At 49.3% G+C, this 21,096-nt stretch overlaps 1 protein-coding gene across 1 annotated transcript in view; it reads right to left on the reverse strand.

Annotated features, from left to right (window-relative positions):
* Positions 1-13,590: 13,590 nt before the first annotated feature.
* The window catches only part of LOC140205422 (uncharacterized), a 38,113-nt gene continuing 30,607 nt past the window's right edge, over positions 13,591-21,096 (reverse strand). The window contains exons 6-7 of the mRNA XM_072273021.1: positions 16,289-16,378; positions 13,591-15,514 (exon numbers count right to left, since the gene is read on the reverse strand). Coding sequence (XP_072129122.1) covers positions 15,449-15,514; positions 16,289-16,378 — 156 coding nt within the window. The 3' untranslated portion in view covers positions 13,591-15,448. The remainder of the gene's footprint in view (positions 15,515-16,288; positions 16,379-21,096) is intronic.

Here is a 21,096-nt window from a genome sequence, read left to right on the forward strand (position 1 = left end):
TAGGAAGAGGTGCAGTCGACATTTCAGGCTGAGACCCTTCGTCAGAACTAACTGAAAGAAGAGATAGTAAGAGATTTGAAAGTGGGAGGGGGAGGGATAGAGCTAAGAGCTGGAAAGTTGATTGGCAAAAGGGATACAGGGCTGGAGAAGGGAGAGAATCATGGGACGGGAGGCCTAGGGAGAAAGGGGGGAGAGAGCACCAGAGGAAGATGGAGAGCAGGCAAGGAGTAATTGTGAGAGGGACAGAGAGAGAGAAAAAAAAGAGAAAAAAGGAAAAAAATAATAAATAATGGATGGGGTAAAAAGGGGACGAGGGGCATTATCAGAAGTTAGAGAAATCAATGTTCATGCCATCAGGCTAGAGGCTACCCAGACGGAATACCTCCAAACTGATGGCATGAACACTGATTTCTCTAACTTCTGTTAATGCCCCTCCCCCTTCTTACCCCATCCTTTATTTAGTTATTATTTTTTTCTCTTTTTTTCCTCTTTTTCTCTCTGTGTCCCTCTCACAATAACTCCTTGCCTGCACTCCATCTTCCTCTGGTGCTCCCCTCCCCCTTTCTTTTTCCCTAGGCCTCCCGTCCCATGATCCTCTCCCTTCTCCAGCCCTGTATCCCTTTTGTCAATCACCTGTCCAGCTCTTGGCTCTATCCCTCCCCCTCCTGTCTTCTCCTATCATTTCAGATCTCCCCTCCCCCTCCCACTTTCAAATCTCTTACTAACTCTTCCTTCAGTTAGTCCTGACGAAGGGTCTCGGTCCGAAACGTCGACTGCACCTCTTCCTAGAGATGCTGCCTGGCCTGCTGCGTTCACCAGCAACTTTGATGTGTGTTAAGAGAATACCTTTCCCCGCTTCACAGAGCGAACTCTGGATCGGATGATGATCTGAGGCAAAGAGCGAGGTCGGTGAGCTCTTTGCCTCCCAAATCTCCTCCCCCGATGGCAGCAGAAGCAGATTTCGGGATACTTTAATTTTCTCCCCGTTTAGAAAGTAGTCTACGACTCTATTCCTTTAGCAAAGTGCATGACCATCCACTTTCCAACACTATATTCCATCTACCACTTCTTTGCCCATCCTATAAATCGAAGTCCTCCTGCAGACTGCAAGCCCCTCCACCTATTTTTGTGTTGTCCACAAACATGGCCACAGAGCCATCAATTCTGTTACCCACGCAAACATGAGGAAATCTGCAGATGCTGGAATTTCAAGCAACACACATAAAAGTTGCTGGTGAATGCAGCAGGCCAGGCAGCATCTCTAGGAAGAGGTACAGTCGATGTTTCAGGCCGAGACCCTTCGTCAGGACTAACTGAAGGAAGAGCTAGTAAGAGATTTGAAAGTGGGTGGGGAGGGGGAGATCCGAAATGATAGGAGAAGACAGGAGGGGGAGGGATGGAGCCAAGAGCTGGACAGGTGATTGACAAAAGGGATATGAGAGGATCATGGGACAGGAGGCCTAGGGAGAAAGAAGGGGGGGGAACCCAGAGGATGGGCAATAATGGATGGGGTACGAGGGGGAGGTGGGGCATTAGCGGAAGTTAGAGAAGTCAATGTTCATGCCATCAGGTTGGAGGCTACCCAGACGAAATATAAGGTGTTGTTCCTCCAACCTGAGTGTGGCTTCATCTCGACAGTAGAGGAGGCCGTGGATAGACATATCAGAATGGTTACCCAAATCATTGATAAATAGCACAAAAAGCAGTGCCAATGCTGACTACAACGTTGTACCCGCCAATCTCTAACTGTGCTACATCATTAACCATACTGCGTGCATTCACTATAACACCTTCTGTCCCGTATTCGTCACCCTTTTTGATTTCGCCCCCATGTAATCCTTCACCTCATCCCTCCGACTGAAATTTTGCTCTGTCCGCCTGTCCTTCTTCACAGTCTCATTACACACCGCATCGACTTGTATACCAACTGCCCCATCCACAGCCCTATCGTTCCAATTCCCATCCTCTTGCCAAGTAAATTTAAATCCTCTCCAACTGCTCTAGCGAACCTGTCTGGAAGGATATTAGATCCCCTTTCATACAGCTCATCCCTTCCCCAGAAGAGATCCCAATCATCCAGAAATTTGAAATCCTGCTCCCTGCTCCAATTCGTCAGCAGTTCCAGCCCTTACTGCAGGAGTGTAAAGACAAGGGATGTCAGGCATGGTTGTTCCCTGTGGAGTTCGGCTGCAGAGGTTTCCCAGCCAAATCAGCGTGGCGGTTGTTGTCAGATCTGGGCCTGGACGAAAGGAGCAAAAAACAAGCAGCTTGTAGGATGGGGAAGAGGCAGAACGAGCCTCTTGTTGGATTTGGAGTAGGCGAGAGGAGGGAAGCTGGAAGCCAGGAGCAGATGGGCAGTGATTTGGCCACAACTGCCGGCCTGCCAACTGGAGAGTGTCATGGTTAAGGGTCAAAATACTCGGTGAAGGTTGGGAACCACCTGAGGACATCTGCTCCCGGCTGAAGGCTACGGTTACCTTATAAGGTAACTGGAGAATGCACCCTAACAGGTGTATGTAACAAGCAAGTATCTGGAAATCATCCAGTTCTGAGGGTCCCACTTTTCAGCTTTCTACCTAGCTCCCTGCGTTCTCTCTTTAGGACCTTCTCCCTTTTCCTATCTATGTTGTTGGAACAAATATGTAATACGATTTCTGGCTGCTCACCCTCCCCCCTTAGAATGCTGTGGACCCGATTTGAGACATCCCTGACCCAGGCACCTGGGAGGCAAAATACCACCCAGGTTTCTTGTTCGTATCCACAGAACCTCCTGTCTGCTCCTCTAACCATGAAATCCCTCATCACATCTGTACTCCTCTTCTTCCCCTTTATCTTTTGAGCCACGGAGCCAGACTCGGTGTCAGAGACCCAATCACTGAGGCTTCCCTGTGGTAGTATCCAAAACAGTATGCTGAGAGGAATGGCCACAGGGGCACTCTGCACTGGCTGCATATTCCCTTTCCCTCTCCTGACAGTCACTCAGGTACCTGCCCACTGCAGTTTAGGGGTGACTGCCTCCCTGTAGCTCCTATCTATCACCTCCTCATTCCGACATATGAACCGAAGGTTGTCAAGCTGCAGCTCCAGTTCCTTAAAACGGTCTCTGAGAAGTTGTAGCTCAATGCATTTTGTACAGATGTAGTTATCAGGGATACTGGAGGCCTCTCAGAGCTCCCACAGCTCACACAGCACTAACTCTGGACCCATTCTCAGTGCACTAGCTATGCACTAATAGACCAAAAAAAAAAAAAGAGTTAAAAAAAACTTACTAGAAACTTAATTGGAACCCCTGCCTGTGCTTGCCCAAGCCTGTTCTCACAGAAGCCTTTGCGCCAAAGCCTCCCACTCTAACACTGGCCCACTCCAACAATGGCTGCTCTGCTTACACCTTCTTTATTGTTATTGGCTCAGATAAGACTCTTCTGACAAGACGACTCGTAACTGGTTTATCAATCTCTCCAACTAAACTGTGACGTCGGAAATGCACCAAGCCCGTGGAGCACACATCACAAACCCTACATTGGTTTTCAGCTCTTTGCGCCCATCACGGTCTCTGAATCACTTAGCTATTGTCAAAAGCACTGGTGTTGCCGTTGCATCTTCATCTTGACTGAGGAGTCACCTTCTGACTCAGTTCAGTGCGAAATTGTTTTCTCTTTCCCACAGCCTCTACTATACCCACTCCAGCCAAATCCTCATGATCACAAGACTCCCATATTCCCTTGTACTTCTCTTAAATTAAGAGCAATATACTTCTGAGTCTACCTTCGATTTTATTTCCCTAAGGTTTTACTCTACCTCCTCATTCCTGTGCCTAGAAATCTCTCTCCTCTATTCTCTCTGTTCCACAAACCAACTGTCCCTCTAATATATCGTCTCGAGATATAAGGTTCATTTGTGCCACTAACAGGAATTTCCATGATGTAAATTCCCTTCATGTCTTGAGTCATAATTTCTTGAGTCATAATCTCTTTACTCTGGGAAGCGATTCTCTGTCAGGCTAGTGCTACAGGCAAGAAAGCACACCAGCCCCTCTACTTCCTTGGGAGGCTGAAGAAATTTGGCACATCCCCCTTCTTGGACCCTCACCAATTTTTATCACTGCACCATAAAAAATATCGGTCAATTTATAGTTGGCATTTGATCTGTGCCTAGCCACACAGTCATGAGTGTAGAGAGGGTGGAGCTGTGGGCTAAGCACACATCCTTGAGATGAGCCCGCATTATCAGTGAGAAGATGTTATCACTGATCTATACTAAATCTGATCTCTCGTCGAGGAGGTGATAGGCAAGGGAGGGAGGGGAGAACCTGGGAGGTCATAGGTGGAAGTGACAAAGGGCTGAAGGAGATGGAACCTGACAAGAGAAGGCAGTGGACCATGGAATAAAGGAAAGGATGTGGGGAGGGGAACTGGTGGGAGATGGGCAGTTCGAGTGGTTGGAGAGGGTGGTGTCAGGATTGTCTGTGGAGTGAAAGGTTTCAGGAGCTTCTGTTGGGCAGGTCTTTCATCTTCTCTTTCAGCTGCCACGTTCCCCCTCAATGTGAATGAATGAAGCGCAAATGTTTTCTCAGTCTTCCACATACTAACTCAACAGCAGTAGAACATGGTTGTGTTGGTCTGACCAAAAACCAAGCATGGCCAACAAAGGCTTGTGGTGTGAGATCGGTGTCCAGGGAACCAAAGAGAGCAGTCCACAACACATCATCGACTGTAGAAGCAAAGTTAATGGACATAGAGCTATTCGAGTCTGCTGCCTGCCCACTGATCAGGAGGTGGCCTGATGCTCTCTCAGTGCAGCATTGAATCTCACTGAACCACTCTCACAGTGCCAGTTCTCAATCTGTTGGCCTAGTTATTGTTTTCCTCCGCCATGGAATGTTTGCTCTGGGTTTAAACTATTCCCCCTTCCCACCCATCACCCTCATTTCCTACACGAGGTCAGAAGTCAAATAGGTGGAGCTGGACTCCTGCAGTCAACCCAGAAACAGTTCACTCCACTCATCACTAGGCTCAAAGATTTGTCTGTCGTTCATTTCATGTCCTTCACCAATTTGGTGTGAGAGTGTGCGAGTGTGTGAGTGTGAGAGAGACAGAGAGACAGAGAGAGAGAGAGAGAGAGAGAGACAGAGAGCGAGAGAGAGAGAGAGAGAGAGAGAGAGAGAGAGAGAGAGAGAGACAGACAGACAGACAGACAGACAGATGTGTGCCTGTGTGTGGACACATACACTTTCCTAGTATCAAACCCAAGCTGAATAAATGGAGAAACACACTCAGACCTTGGGAGCTTCTGGAAATGGCTTTTTGATCGTGGACGACCTGATTTATGGAAACCTGACTTAATGATAATTCTCCTATAATTATTTTTAAAGCCTTTTTTCAGATGGGAGAGTTAGAACTCCAAACAGAAGTTTGGAGCAGAAGCTAGTTAAACAGTCAAATTTTCAAAATAAAACTTCATATGTAACCTCCCCTGTAGTGATCAGACAACATTGTCTGTTAAGAGCGTTGTGCCAGTTTATGATGGGAGGTCACTTAAGAGATTCGCTTTGGAAACTGACAAGTCCATCTCTTCCACTGGCACTTGTAAAACACTTTTATCAAACAATGTAACATCCTTTTGGTGCTTTAAGGCCACTCAAGCCATTGGATATGGGGCATTCTCATCCTGGGCCACTGTGACGGCAGAGGGGAAGATGCTAAATAAACGTTCATGTTGGTTGGACATTATTGAAGTTGTTTCTGATTTGGTTTTTGGACAGTTCTCCTCTAACGCGGGAAGGACCTGGACTGGTTTCGTCAGCTCTCTGCACGGGCACCCACACGTGTATTGTACATTCCCGGGCACTTTGATCTTTATCAGGCATTTAGCCCAAGTGAGTGCGGAGGTACGAACCCCTGCAGGTACAGCAGATCCCAAGCCCTCCAGTCGCCAACTCCCAATGATCATTGCACTTGGCCTTCTGCCCATGGACCAACTTTAGACCTTACTCCGCAAACAAGAGAAAATCATCAGATCCCAATTGACAGGTTCCCTTTGATCTTGTGGGTTTTAACTTTCCCAAGGAGATTAATGGGTAGGTACAGGGACTGGAGGATGAGAGGAAAGACTGGATTACATGGGGTTAACGTGGGGGAAAAAGGACCAGGATTAGGTCATTCAGCATGACCCACCATTCTATGCAGCTTCGACTGATATGCTGTCCCCATACCAGTGCCTAGAAGCCTCTCTCCTCTGGCATATTCTGTGATGTCCTCTCCGGTCCTTCTACAAGTTCCATAAGTTTACACTCTCAGGCTGAAGAAGTTTCTTGTTTCAATCCTGAATGTCTCACCCTGTACCCTGACACCATGACTCCTCAGCAAGTCTGCCAAGGCCAGGGGTAGCACCTTCCTGCAATCAGTTTGTTAATCTCTGGCAGAATGCTTTACATTTCAGTGAGATGCCCTCCCATTCTTCCAAACGCTAGTCATGACGAGAGTGCTGATGAGGGGTCCCGGCCCAAAACGTCGACTATTTATTCCCTTCCACAGATGCTGCCTGGCCTGCTGAGTTCTTCAGCTGACCTCGTCTACCCACTCTTTGCTCAGACAGCAGAGCTGCTTTGCCAGGAACCAAATCGAGCGAATCCACCCTGCTCTCCCTCTGCAACTACTTTAACCCTGTCTAGGAAACTCAGAACAGCACACTGAACAGCACCAAGCTCTGTGCAACTTCAGTAAGAAGTGGTGAGATTGAACTGAGGGGTACGGGGAGGCTGGACAGAGTGAATGAGAAGGCCAAGAATGGAGAATGCATTGGTAAAATGTGATTGGGCTGCTGGGGCTGGAACTACTACTCCTTTCCAGATAAGTAACTTCAGATGATGTAGAACTGTGGACTATAAGGTGGAAGACAGGAAACAGCCTGAGGCTCTTCATTTAGCTGGTATACCTGCAATGGTTTCCTCCCAGGCCATGTGTTTCTGCAGTCCTCTATTGAGTCTGTCTTAGAGCTTGGATCAGAGGTAGGAAACTCGTATTAATCATCTCAGGGGCCTCGGCTGGAAAGTAAAACAAAATCAAAGCCCAGAGTTTTGTAAACAAGTGGAGTGTTAGGAGAAGGGAAGGGACTGAGACCCTAGAGCAAGGAAGCCAAGAGAGTGTGTGAGTGTGAGAGTGTGTGTGAGAGAGAGAGTGACTGTGAGACAGAGAGTGAGAGTGAGTGAGAGAGTGTGTGTGAGTCTGAGTGTGAGAGAGAGTGAGAGAGAGAGTGTGTGTGTGTGTGTGTGTGAGTCTGAGTGTGAGACAGAGAGTGAGAGAGAGTGTGAGAGTGTGTGTGAGTCTGAGTGTGAGAGAGAGTGTGAGAGTGTGAGAGAGTGAGAGTGAGAGAGTGTGAGTGAGAGTGTGTGAGAGTGAGAGTGTGTGTGAGTGTGTGTGTGTGTGAGTGAGTGTGTGATTGTGAGAGAGCGTGTGTGTGTGTGTGAGTGTGTGAGTGAGTGTGTGAGCGAGTGTGTGAGTGTGTCTACAAGATAACAGAAAGGCATAATTAAGCCATTTGGCCCATCGTCCGCTCTGCCATTCGATCTTGGCTGATCCACTTCCCTTTTCAAGCTCATTCGCCGGTCTTCTTCCTGTAACCTTTTACAGCCTGGCTTACCAAGAATCTATCACCCTCTGCCTTACATACGCCCAAAGGCCTGGCCCCCACAGCTGCCTGTGGCAATGAATTCCACAGATTCACCACCGGCTGGCTAAAGAAATTCCACCTCATCTCCGTTCTAAATGGATGACCCTCTTTTCTGAGTCTGAGGTTTCCCCTGGTCTTAGACTCCCCCACTACAAGAACCATCCTCTCCACATCCACTCTATCCAGACTTCTCAACGTTTGATCGGTTTCAATGAGATCTCCCCTCACTTTTCTGAATTCCAGACAGAACAGACCCAGAGCCATCAAACACTCTTCATATGATAAGTCTTTCATTCCTGAAATCATTTTCGCAAAACTCCTTTGAACTCTCTCCAATGTCAGCACATCCTTGCTAAGAAAAGGGGCCCAAAACTGCTCACAGTACCTCAAGTGAGGCCCCACCAGTGCTTTATAAAGCCTCAGCATTACATCTTTGCTTTTATATTCTAGTCCTCTTGAAATGAATGCGAACATTGCACTTGCCTTCCTCACCACAGAATCAACCCGCAAGTTAACCTTTGGGGAACCCTGCACAAGGACTCCCAAGTCCCTTTGCACCTTGGATTTTCGCATTTTCTTCCAGTTTAGAAAACAGTCTAACTTTTATTTCTTCTACCAAAGTACATGATCGCACACCCCCTGACACTGTGTGTGTGTTTAAAAATGCAAACACGAGGAAATCTGCAGATACTGGAAATTCAAGCAACACACGTCAAAGTTGCTGGTGAACACAGCAGGCCAGGCAGCATCTCTAGGAAGAGGTACAGTCGATGTTTCGGGCCGAGACCCTTCATCAGGACTAACTGAAGGAAGAGTGAGTAAGGGATTTCAAAGTGGGAGGGGGAGGGGAAGATCCAAAATGATAGGAGAAGACAGGAGGGGGAGGGATAGAGCCAAGAGCTGGACAGGTGATTGGCAAAAGGGATATGAGAGGATCATGGGACAGGAGGCCCAGGGAGAAAGAAAAGGGGGAGGGGGGAAAACCCAGAAGATGGGCAATGGACAAGAGCAAAAGGATTGTAAGGGATAAAATTGGTCCTCTTGAAGATCAGAGTGGTTGGCTATGTGCGGAACCAAAGGAAATGGGGGAAATCTTAAACAGGTTTTTTGCATCTGTGTTTACTAAGGAAATTGGCATGAAGTCTATGGAATTAAGGGAAACAAGTAGTGAGATCACGGAAACTGTACAGATCGAAAAGGAGGAGGTCCTTGCTGTCTTGAGAAAAATTAAAGTGGATAAATCCCTGGGACCTGACAGGGTATTCCCTCGGACCTTGAAGGAGACTAGTGTTGAAATTGCAGGGGCCCTGGCTGAAATATTTAAAATGTCGCTGTCTACAGGTGAGGTGCCGGAGGATTGGAGAGTGGCTCATGTTGTTCCGTTGTTTAAAAAAGGATTGAAAAGTAATCCGGGAAATTATAGGCCAGTAACTTTAACGTCGGTAGTAGGTAAATTATTGGAGGGAGTACTAAGAGACAGAATCTACAAGCATTTGGATAGACTGGGACTTATTAGGGAGAGTCAACATGGCTTTGTGCGTGGTAGGTCATGTTTGACCAATCTATTGGAGTTTTTCGAGGAGGTTATCAGGAAAGTGGATGAAGGGAAGGCAGTGGATATTGTCTACATGGACTTCAGTAAGGCCTTTGACAAGGTCCCGCATGGGAGGTTAGTTAGGAAAATTCAGTCGCTAGGTATACATGGAGAGGTGGTAAATTGGATTAGACATTGGCTCGATGGAAGAAGCCAGAGAGTGGTGGTAGAGAATTGCTTTTCTGAGTGGAGGCCTGTGACTAGTGGTGTGTCACAGGGATCAGTGCTGGATCCATTGTTATTTGTCATCTATATCAATGATCTGGATGATAATGTGGTAAATTGGATCAGCAAATTTGCTGATGATACAAAGATTGGAGGTGTAGTAGACAGTGAGGAAGGTTTTCAGAGCCTGCAGAGGGACTTGGACCAGCTGGAAAAATGGGCTGAAAAATGGCAGATGGAGTTTAATACTGACAAGTGTGAGGTATTGCACGTTGGAAGGACAAACCAAATTAGAACATATAGAGTTAATGGTAAGGCACTGAGGAGTGCAGTGGAACAGAGGGATCTGGGAATACAGATACAAAATTCCCTAAAAGTGACGTCACAGGTAGATAGGGTCGTAAAGAGAGCTTTTGGTACATTGGCCTTTATTAATCAAAGTATTGAGTATAAGTGCTGGAATGTTATGATGAGGTTGTATAAGGCATTGGTGAGGCCGAGTCTGGAGTATTGTGTTCAGTTTTGGTCACCAAATTACAGGAAGGATATAAATAAGGTTGAAAGAGTGCAGAGAAGGTTTACAAGGATGTTGCCGGGACTTGAGAAACTCAGTTACAGAGAAAGGTTGAATAGGTTAGGACTTTATTCCCTGGAGCGTAGAAGAATGAGGGGAGATTTGATAGAGGTACATAAAATTATGATGGGTATAGATAGAGTGAATGCAAGCAGGCTTTTTCCACTGAGGCAAGGGGAGAAAAAAACCAGAGGACATGGGTTAAGGGTGAGGGGGGAAAAGTTTAAAGGGAACATTAGGGGGGGCTTCCTCACACAGAGAGTGGTGGGGGTATGGAATGAGCTGCCATACGAGGTGGTAAATGTGGGCTCTTTTTTAACATTTAAGAATAAATTGGACAGATACATGGATGGGAGGTGTATGGAGGGATATGGTCCGTGTGCAGGTCAGTGGGACTAGGCAGAAAATGGTTCGGCACAGCCAAGAAGGGCCAAAAGGCCTGTTTCTGTGCTGTAGTTTCTATGGTTTCTATGGGTATAGTGAGAGGGACAGAGGGAGACAAAGGAGAGAGAGAAAAAGAATGTGTGTATATAAATAAATAACGGATGGGGTATGAGGGGGAGGTGGGGCATTAGTGGAAGTTTAAGAAGTCAATGTTCATGCCATCAGGTTGGAGGCTACACAGACGGAATATAAGGTGTTGTTCCTCCAACGTGGTTGTGGCTTCATCTTTACAGTAGGGGAGGCCGTGGATAGACATATCAGAATGGGAATGGGATATGGAATTAAAATGTGTGGCCACTGGGAGATCCTGCTTTCTCTGGCAGACAGAGCGTAGGTGTTCAGCGAAACGGTCTCCCAGTCTGCGTCGGGTCTCGCCGATATATTGAAGGCCGTGTGTGTGTGTGTGTGTGTGTGTGTGTGTGTGGTTAGTGACAGTATGCGTCTGTGTAAGAGATTAATATATGTGTGATTAATCTGCGTGATTGTGTATGACGCTTTTACTGGTCTGTAGGTGCTTCTACATATATTTATGCACATTCATCCATATATATTGCATATGTGTGGATATATATGTAAAATATATACGGTAATGTAATATACATGCTCAGGGGGAGGGGAACGTCGACTCAGACCATGAGAGGCCTGCGTCGGGCATTTTCATGCCTTACAAGGCGCAGATTGGAAGTCTGTGTGGGGTGCCACTCCTCACACAGACCAGAGCAATGTGTGATTAAGTGCCTTGCTCAAGGGCACAAACACCCTGCCACAGCTGAGGCTCGAACTAGCGACCTTGAGAAAACCAGACGAACGCCTTAACCACTTGGCCACGTGCCAAACATAATACATACACAGTGGCCACTGTATTAGGTACCTCCTGTATCTAATAAAGTGGCCACTGAGTGTGTGCTCATGGTCTTCTGCTGCTGTAGCCCATCCACTTCAAGGGTCGACGCGTTGTGTGTTCAGAGATGCCATTCTGCACACCACTGTTGTAACACACAGAAAATGCTGGAGAAACTCAGCAGGCCAGGCAGCATCTATGGAAAAAAGTACAGTTGAAGTTTCGGGCCGAGACGCTTCGGCAGGACTGGAGAAAAAGTGCTGGGGAGTAGATTTGAAAGGTGGGGGAAGGGAAGAGATAAACACCAGGTGATAGGTGAAACTTGGAGGGGGAGGGATGAAGCAAAGAGCTCAGATGTTGATAGGTGAAAGAGACAGAAGGCCATGGAAGAAAGAAAAAAGTGGGGGGAGGGAAGAGGGAGGTAACGTAAGAGAGGGACAAGAGGACAGAAAATGGTGAAGGGTGGCGGGGAGGCATTACTGGAAATTTGAGAAATCGATTTTCATGCCATCAGGTTCGAGGCGACCCAAACGGAATATAAGGAGTTGTTCCTCCAACCTAAGTGTGGCCTTTTCACAACAGTGGAGGCGGCCAGGGATGGACATATTGGAATGGGAATGGGAAGTGGAATTAAAATCAGTGGCCACTGGGAGATTCCGCTTGTTCTTGCGGGTGGAGCGTAGATACTTGGTGAAGCGGTCTCCCAATCTACGTCGGGTCTCACCGATATACAAGAGGCCACATCAGGAACACCCAACACAGTATATGGCCCCAACAGACTCAAAGGTGAAGTGCTGCCTCACCTGGAAGGACTGTTTGGGGCTCTGAATGGTAGTGAGGGAGGAGGTGTAGGGGCAGGTGTAGCACTTGCAAGGGTAAGTGCCAGGAGGGAGATCAGTGGGGAAGGACGAATGGACAAGGGAGTCACGTAGGGAGCGATCCCTGTGGAAAGCAGAAAGTGGGGAGGTATGGAAAGATATGTTTGGTGGTGGGATCCACTTGGAGGTGGTGGAATTTTCAGAGAATTATGTGCTGGACGTGGAGGCTGGTGGGGTGGTAGGTGAGAACAAAAGCAATCCTATCCCTGGTGGGGTGGCAGGAGGATGGGGTAAGAGCAGACATGTATGAAATGGAAGAGATGTGGTTGAGGGCAGCATTGATTTTGGAGGAAGGGAAGCCCCTTTTTTTAAAAAAGGAGGATATTTCCTTCGTTCTAGAATGAAAAGCCTCATCCTGAGAGCAGATGCGGTGGAGACAGAGGAATTGAGAGGAGGGGATGGTGATTTTACAAGTAGCAGGGTGGGACGAGGTATAGTCCAGGTAGCTGTGAGAGTCTGTTGGTTTATAATAGACATCGGTTGATAAGCTGTCTCCGAGATAGAGACAGTGAGATCGAGAAAGGGGAGGGACGTGTCAGAAACGGACCAGGTGAATTTGAGGGCAGGGTGGAAGTTGGAGGCAAAGTGGATGAAATCGAAGCGTTCAGCACGGGTGCAGGAAGCAGCACCAATGCAGTCGTCAATGCATTGAAGTGTCCATTCCGAAACTTCCTTTCCCTTTCTCGATCTCACTGTCTCTATCTCGGAGACAGCTTATCCACCAATGTCTATTACGAACCAACAGACCCTCACAGCTACCTGGACCATTCATCATCCAGGCAACTAGAGAGTGTTCCAACGTGCTCCTGAAACATGCGAAGACCATGAGGTGTAGATGTATGGACTTGGTGCATTTAACCGTGCTAATGCTGGCTTGGACATCTCAAAACAGACTGCAAGACTGGTGGGAAATCGGTTTGGAGTAGTGTGATGGTCCCATCACATCATGCTGGCTGTAAGATGAGTGAGTGCCATTTGTGGCAGGGGGCTCGGGGCAGATTCGGCCCTGCCATGTCACCGTGGAGCTGAAGCTGGCGAGGTCACTTCGCTCTGTCTGCCATTGCCCAGCCGCAGACAAGGCTGGAGAGGAAGCAAAGCGTGGTTCAGGGGAAGGCAGGAATCCAGACCCCTCTCCCCCCTATCAATACCCCCATGGTCCGGTTGTAGGTGGGCCAGTCCCACAGAGAGGATGATCAGGGTAGTAGACGCTGGCACACAAGGCCAAGGGCCAAACATGGGTGAAAGGAACTAGTACAGATAAGTACGAGGGTCAGCACAGATATGATGGGCTGAAGGGCCTCACTCTGTACTGTTTAGCTCTTTGACCTCAGCATCCTCCACCACAGAAATGTTCTAACAATTGAAGATCTTGCAGCAAAGATTGCGTGCACGAATTGAGAAAGAAATGGTGACCAGAACATTGATGTCGGGTTGCGCACATCTTTAATTCACATTTTTGTGGAGTTTGCTCGCTACGTTTTCTGTCCAATGATGGAAGCGCAAGAGGCTTGACTTTAATGTGCTGTTTCGTTGGGTTGCTGTGGACACAGCTACCGTACACTTGACTCATTAGCCTCACTGAGGGAAGTGCCTGGGCCACCGACGGCACGGACTGGAGCGAGATTTCTCCTCGCTGCCGGATCCAACATTGGTTTCACCCAAGCGTGGACCGCCCTAGCAATCATTTCCCAGATGAAGTTCTTGGAGCTGGACCAGGCACTTCAGGTTATCTCCCCGCTGGCACCCTCACTTCGTCATGGGTCAGTTAAACCTGCGGCAATATCGGGTCTCGGTCTCGTCTCCGAGCCTCAAAAAATACGAGGAGCCCAGCCGCCAAAATCCCCAGATTAAGGCTCACATTAAAGACCCCGATCACTACATTTGATCTCATATTGGAAAGGTCATTACCTGGGACTAGCCTTTTTCTTGTTCCCTCACCGTGTGGAGACTTTATATTTTATGCTCCTTGGTGCTACTCTGCTCCCTCACTGACCGTCCCACTTTCAGAATGGGGTCCACCGGTCACAATTTGTGGCCTGGGGCAACAGAGCGTGAAGATCCCGTTGCTCCCCTCCTTGCGGTTAATGCAGTTGGCCTGTAGCTGTTCCGGAGACCGTCCCTTTGGGGTCTGCTTACGTCCCCCAACCCACAGCTCAACCGCAATGATGCTGAGAAACACACACCTTGGGACTAACTGCGAGGTTCTGCAGAAGCTGGAAGCCTTGAGCAACAGGCGCAGAATGCCGGAGGAACTCAGCAGGTCGGGCAGCATCTATGGAGGGGAATATGCAGTCGACGCTGCGGGCCGAGGCCCTTCAGCAGGGTCCGATGAAGGGTCTCGCCTGAAGCATTGACTCTTTTACCCCATTCGTAGATGCTGCCTGACTTGCTGGCTTTTTGCGTGTGTTGGGACTTGGCTAGTCCTCCTTACCCACCTGCATCACGGTGGGGCCGGTCCTGGCTAGGTTAACGCACTAATTGGGACGGTTCTGATTTCTGGATGAATCTCTGTGGGTGGTGCATACAGGACGAGGTGAAACAAAACGTGGGAACACCAGACTGTGACTGCAGGATGCAGGGGACGAGATACCAGATTGGACTATCTGATGATCAGACGAGACTGTGGAGCAGAAACGCTCTGATTTTCCAGCGGGAAGATGGGGTGATGAACTTCGGGCTTTGTTGGAAGAGAGCAGGTCTCAGAGACGGACAGGTCGGAGTGAGAACGCGACGGAGATTTCAGAGGGGGACCGCGGTTAGCGCGGCCCGATTATACCTCGAGCCACAGTGCGGAGTTCAAATCCGGCATCCTCCGTACCTCCTCCCCGTTGAATGCGCGGGTTTCCCGGGTGCTCCGGGTTCCTCCTGCAGTCCGCAGATGCGTTAACTGGTCATTGAAGTTACCCCATCATTGGGTTAGGGTTAAACTGCGACTACTGGGGCTTGCTGGGTTGTGCAGCTCGGAAGGCCGGGAGGGCCTATTCTGCGCGGTATCGCCAAATTAAAAAAACGAAACGATTTGGCAACAGGAGACTCTAGCTCACCCCTGGGGAGACGAAGGTCTGGCCCAGCTAAGCAGGCGAGTGAACACCTCCCGCTGTCCCGAGTCTGCGGATACGCTTTCTCTAGGGATTCCCGTGGACATTTGACTGCGGGGGAGGGATGGCCGAGGGCACTAGCTCCAGGAAGAGACGCAGCCTCCGCGACAGACGCGCAGCGGCAGGGGCGGACGCGTGGGACTGGATGGGCGGGTCGCTCCTTGCTGTTCCCCGTCGGAGCCGGACTCAGTAAGCCTCATAGACACACTCGTAGACGTCGGCGTCGGCCACCGCCGGCTCCATGTGCTTCCTCTGCAACAGACGGAAAAGCAAGGTTACAGTTAGCCGCGCACAGAGGCACTGGGTGACCCAGTGTCGCAGACCCACCTCGTCAGAAGGTTCTGGATTCGGTTCCCAATTGGTGGGAGTAATTGGGCGGGGGGGGGGCGTGAGGAATGAATGGGCAGGAACCAACCTCCCTTCACTCTGCACCTCCAGAGAAATTAACTCCTTACAGCACCTGCTGGCCATTGCCCACACCGTGGACAGTCAGCGAGAACCTTCAACAGTTGCTGGCTGGTTAGTGAGACCACCAGAGACACTGACCAATTAATCAGATGGCTTGTCACACTCTGGCTGGTTAGCCAGACCACCCAGTCGATGCCAGCCATCAGCAAGACCGCCTAACCTAATACCGGGCAGACAGTGAATAGACTCCCTCCAAGAGGGCCACGATCTTGTTGCTGAGTTTGGAGGGTTGCGAGCCTCAATGACCCAAAGAGATACGATAGGCTGGAGTCAGGGTCCCGTGCTTCGGCCCTTGGCAGGGTCAACATACGATGAGCGCCGAGACGTCAGCGAGGCCACCCAACGCACCCGGGTGACACCACCCATCGGAGCCAAGTGGCAGTGAGCCCACCCACTGCTCAATGGCGGTTTAGCGGGATTCCCCGGCAGGCTGAGGTCGGCCCGTGACTCCGGCCCACCCATCTGGCAGCCCGAAGCGGCGGTGCTCGCGGGTGGCCCCAGATGCCCAGTGGTGCTGGGACTGGGCTGTGGGCCGCTGGGTGAAAGGGCGCTGCTCACCTTTAGCGACTTCTTCGCGGCGGAGGTGCCTTCTGTGTTGCCAGCGTCATGGAGCGTGTTGTATATAGATTCCTGGGGACTCTTGAGTGTCTGTGGAGAGGCAGAGATCAGGGACTTCTCACTACCGACACACTTCCGGGATCCCATGTGAATACCGGCACCCCCCCCCCCGGATCCCCTGTGAATACCGGCACTCCCCCCGGGACCCCTGTGAATACCGGCACTCACCCCCCCCCCCCCCCGGGATCCCCTGTGAATACCGGCACTCACCCCCCCCCGGGATCCCCTGAGAATACCGGCACTCACCCCCCCCCGGGATCCCCTGTGAATACCGGCACCCCCCACCCGGGACCCCTGTGAATACCGGCACTCCCCCCCCCGGGACCTCTGTGAATACCGGCACTCCCCTCCCCGGGACCCCTGTGAATACCGGCACTCAGCCTAGGATACCCTATAAATACCAGCTCTCTCCCTGGGACCCCTTATAAATACCGACACTCTCCCCGGGACCTCCTGTGAATACCGGCAAGCTCCCAGGGACCTCTGTGAATACCGGCACTCACCCCCCCCCCCCCGGACCCCTGTGAATACCGGCAATCACCCCGGGACCTCTGTGAATACCGGCACTCCCCCCGGGACCCCTGTGAATACTAGCACTCCCCCCGGGACCCCTGTGAATACCGGCACTCCCCCCGGCACCCCTGTGAATACCGGCACCCCCCACCCGGGACCCCTGTGAATACCGGCACTCCCCCCCGGGACCTCTGTGAATACCGGCACTCACCCTAGGATACCCTATAAATACCGACACTCCCCCCGGGACCCCTGTGAATACCGGCACTCCCCCCGGGACCTCTGTGAATACCGGCACTCACCCCCCCCCCCCCCGGGACCCCTGTGAATACCGGCACCCCCCCCCCCCGGGACCCCTGTGAATACCGGCACTCACCCCGGGACCCCTGTGAATACCGGCACTCCCCCCGGGACCCCTGTGAATACCGGCAAGCTCCCCGGGACCTCTGTAAATACCGACACTCACCCCGGGACCCCTGTGAATACCAGCACTCACCCTTGGACCCCCCTGTGAATACTGGCACTCACCTTTGGACCCTCTATAAATACCAGTAGTCTCCCCGGGACCTCCTGTAAATACCGACACTCTCCCCGAGACCTCCTGTAAATACTCACACTCTCCCCGGGACCTCCCATAAATACGGACAATCTACCCGGGACCTCTGTGAATACCGGCACTCACCCTGGGATCCCCTGTAAATATCAATATGCTCTCTGGGACCTCTGTGAATACTAGCAGACTCCGAAGACCCCCTATGAACATCGGAACTCTCCCCGGGACCCCTCTGAATACCAGCACTCTCCTTGGGACCCCTGTAAATACTGGCATGGCCCGGAGACCCCCATGAACACCGACAAACTCCAGTGGATTCCCTGTAGATACCGACTGTTTCTACGCTCCTTTCTCATGCCCTCTCTCTCCTTTCCCCCATTAGCTTATCAACCAAATAGTATCAACTTATCCCCCATGGCAAACCTGGCCTCACCTCATCGGATACATCCCATCTGTCTTATCTATCCCCGAACACCCCTTCCTCCAACACCCAGATCTGCAAATTCAAACAGCACACTCAGAATGCCGGCGGAACTCAGCAGGTCAAACAGCTTCTATGGAGGGAAATCAACAATTCAACTTCTCAGGCTGAGTGCCTTCTATCCCCATTTTACCGCAAATTAAACCTGAGTTCTTTCTGCCTCTGTTCTGGAGAGGGATCTTTGAGATGAATTGTTAACTCTGGTCCTCATTCCACAGATGCTGTTTGATCTGTTGAGCGGTTCAATCAGGTTTAATTTTAGTTTTAGATTCCAGTATCTGCGGCCCTTCTGATACTGTGTCCAGCCATCTCCCACTCCCAAATATTCCTTCTCCACGCGGTATGAGGCGATCACCTCCGTGCTTTCAGAATTACACCACTTCCCTCGTTTTTCTCCCCCCCCCCCAAAGATAATGAGCCGCCAGCCTCGGTCGCACTCCATTCAAATCGCAGCTCCCTGCATAACTCAGCCGTCAGCTCATTTACTGACTGAACGATAACGTCACTGTCTCTGTTACTCAAGGTGAAACGCACTCTGCCTCTGCCCCCACGGGAAAATGTATTTTCAAGCACTGCTACTCTCTGTTAATGTACAGGTCCGCCCGGGCTATGAATGTCCAACACCCCGCGCACAAATTCTCCCGCTTCTCCATTTACTCCTTATATAGAACACATCATACACTGCTGCTCTCTATGTAAAACCCACCCTGTACTCTGTATAACACAGCCTAACTCCTTTGCCCTCTGTCCAGGGCATACTTATTCCCTGTTGATCTCTATTTAGCACTCTCCCAATCTGATACCCTCTAAGATACTCACACGCAGTCTCTGTCAACCTTTATATAATTTTCCATTTGCTCATTACCGCGTACATAGCAGACCCCTTATCTCTTTCGCTCCTGATTTAAGACCACAAGACAAAGCAGCAGAATCGGGCCATTAGGCCCATTGAGTCTACTCCGCCATTCTATCATGGTTCATTTATTACCTCAACCCCATTCTCCTGCCTTCTCCTCGTAACCTTTGACGCTGTTACTAATCAAGAACCTATCAATCTCCGCTTTAAATATACCCGATGACTTGGCTTCCACAGCCGTCTGTGGCAATGAATTCCACAAATTCACCACCCTTGGGCGAGAGAAATTCCTCCTCATCTCTGTAGATGTGAATTTCCCACTATTCTGGACTTTTACAGAGACAGGTGTGTAAAAAGGGCCCGAAGGATCATTGGGGACCCGAGTCACCCCAACCACAAACTGATCCAGCTGCTACCATCCGGGAAACGGTACCACAGCATAAAAGCCAGGACCAGCAGGCTCTGGGACAGCTTCTTCCACCAGGCCATCAGACTGATTAATTCATGCTGACACAATTGTATTTCTATGTTATATTGACTGTCCTGTTGTACATACTATTTATTATAAATTAATACAAATTGCACACTGCACATTTAGACAGAGACGTAATGTAAAGATTTTTACTCCACATGTACATGAAGGATGTAAGTAATAAAGTCAATTCAATTCCAAAGGGACACCCTTGCATTCTGTGGCTGTACCATCTAGACCTGGACTATCGTCCACTCTATCTAGGCCTTTTAGTTTTCGGTAGATTTGAATGAGATTCCCCCTCATTCTTCTAAGCTCCAGTGAGTACAGGCCCAGAGATATTAAACACTTCTCATCCATAAACCTTTCGCTCCTGGGGTCATTCTTGTGAACCTCCTCTGGATCTTCTCCAAAGCCAGCACATCCTTCCTTGGGTTCTCATCATTACATTCTTGCTTTTATATTCTAGTCCTCTCAAAATGAATGCTAACATTGCATTCACCTTCCTTACTACCGACTCGACCTACAAGATAATCTTTAGGGAACCCTGCACTCGGACTCCCAAGTCCCTTTGCATCTCCAATTTTACATTCCTCTCCATATAACACTGTTTCCACTAATGTTACAGAAACAGCACTCAAATTCATTTGCTATGAAGGCCTCCTTAGCTCCTCACTTCGCCTGCATGTTTTCTGCAGTGAACACTTGCTTCTTTGCACGTCAACACTCACTGGAGTTGATGTAAAAAAAAGATGCGATTGCTGAGGCTTTATAAAGCATTGGTCAGACTACACAAGGAGTATTGTGAGCAGTTCTGGGATCCTTATCTCAGAAAGGATGTGCTGGCATTGGAGGGAGTCCAGAGGAGGTTCATGAGAATGATCCCAGGAATGAAAGGGTTAATGTATGGCTCTGGGACTAAACTCACTGGAGTTTAGAAAAATGAGGCGGAATCTCATTGAAGCCCATTAAATATTGAAAGACCTGCTCTGAGTGAACGCAAAGTGGATGTTTCCATTAGTGGAAGAGTCCAGGACCAGATGGCAGAACCCCAGAATGCAAAGATCCCTTTAGAACGGAAACAAGGAGGAATTTCTTTAGCCAGAGAGTGATGAATCTGTGGAATTCATTGCCACAGATAACTGTGGAGGTAATGTCATTGGGTGTATCTAAAGAGGAGGCTGATAGGTTCTAGATAAGTAAGGACATCAGAGGTTACAGGGAGAAGGCTGGAGAATGGAGTTGAGAGGGATAGTAAATCAGCCATGACCGAATGGCAGTGCAAGCTTAATGTCTTGAATGACCTAATTCTGTTCCGCTGGCTAATGGTCTTACACCGTTTAATCATTAGGCAGCCTTCCTGTTTGTTTTACCAGAGTGGGTCACTTCACATTTAGCCACATTAAACTGCTTCTGCCATTAGTTTGCCCACTCACTCAACTTGTCACTTTGAAGCCTCTAACAACTCACTGGACCACCCAGTTTAATGCCATTGGCAAACTTCCAAAAGTTGCCTTTCCAAAAAGATCCAAATCGTTGATGGCTATTATGAAGAGCTGAGGGATGAGCAGCTCTTATGGAATTCTGTAAACTGACACCACAAAAGAGACCCTCTTATTCCTGTCCATTAATCCACGCAGGACAGACCATGCATTCTAATCCTAAACCCTAATGTTTAATAAGACTGCCTGAAAATCCCAGATCGCCACATCTGCTTGCTTTCCCCAATCTTTTCTACCAGGCCCATCCTCAGAAACTCTGCTCAGTTTGTAAAACATGAATCTTTTCTATAAACTCATGTTGGTATTACTGTACCTATCCTGCTGATAATTTTCCATATATCTTTGCAAATCCTTATGACCGAGGAGGAAAT

This window comes from Mobula birostris, chromosome 11 (genome assembly GCF_030028105.1).
Source record: "Mobula birostris isolate sMobBir1 chromosome 11, sMobBir1.hap1, whole genome shotgun sequence".
In the NCBI taxonomy this organism is placed as follows: Eukaryota; Metazoa; Chordata; class Chondrichthyes; order Myliobatiformes; family Myliobatidae; genus Mobula; species Mobula birostris.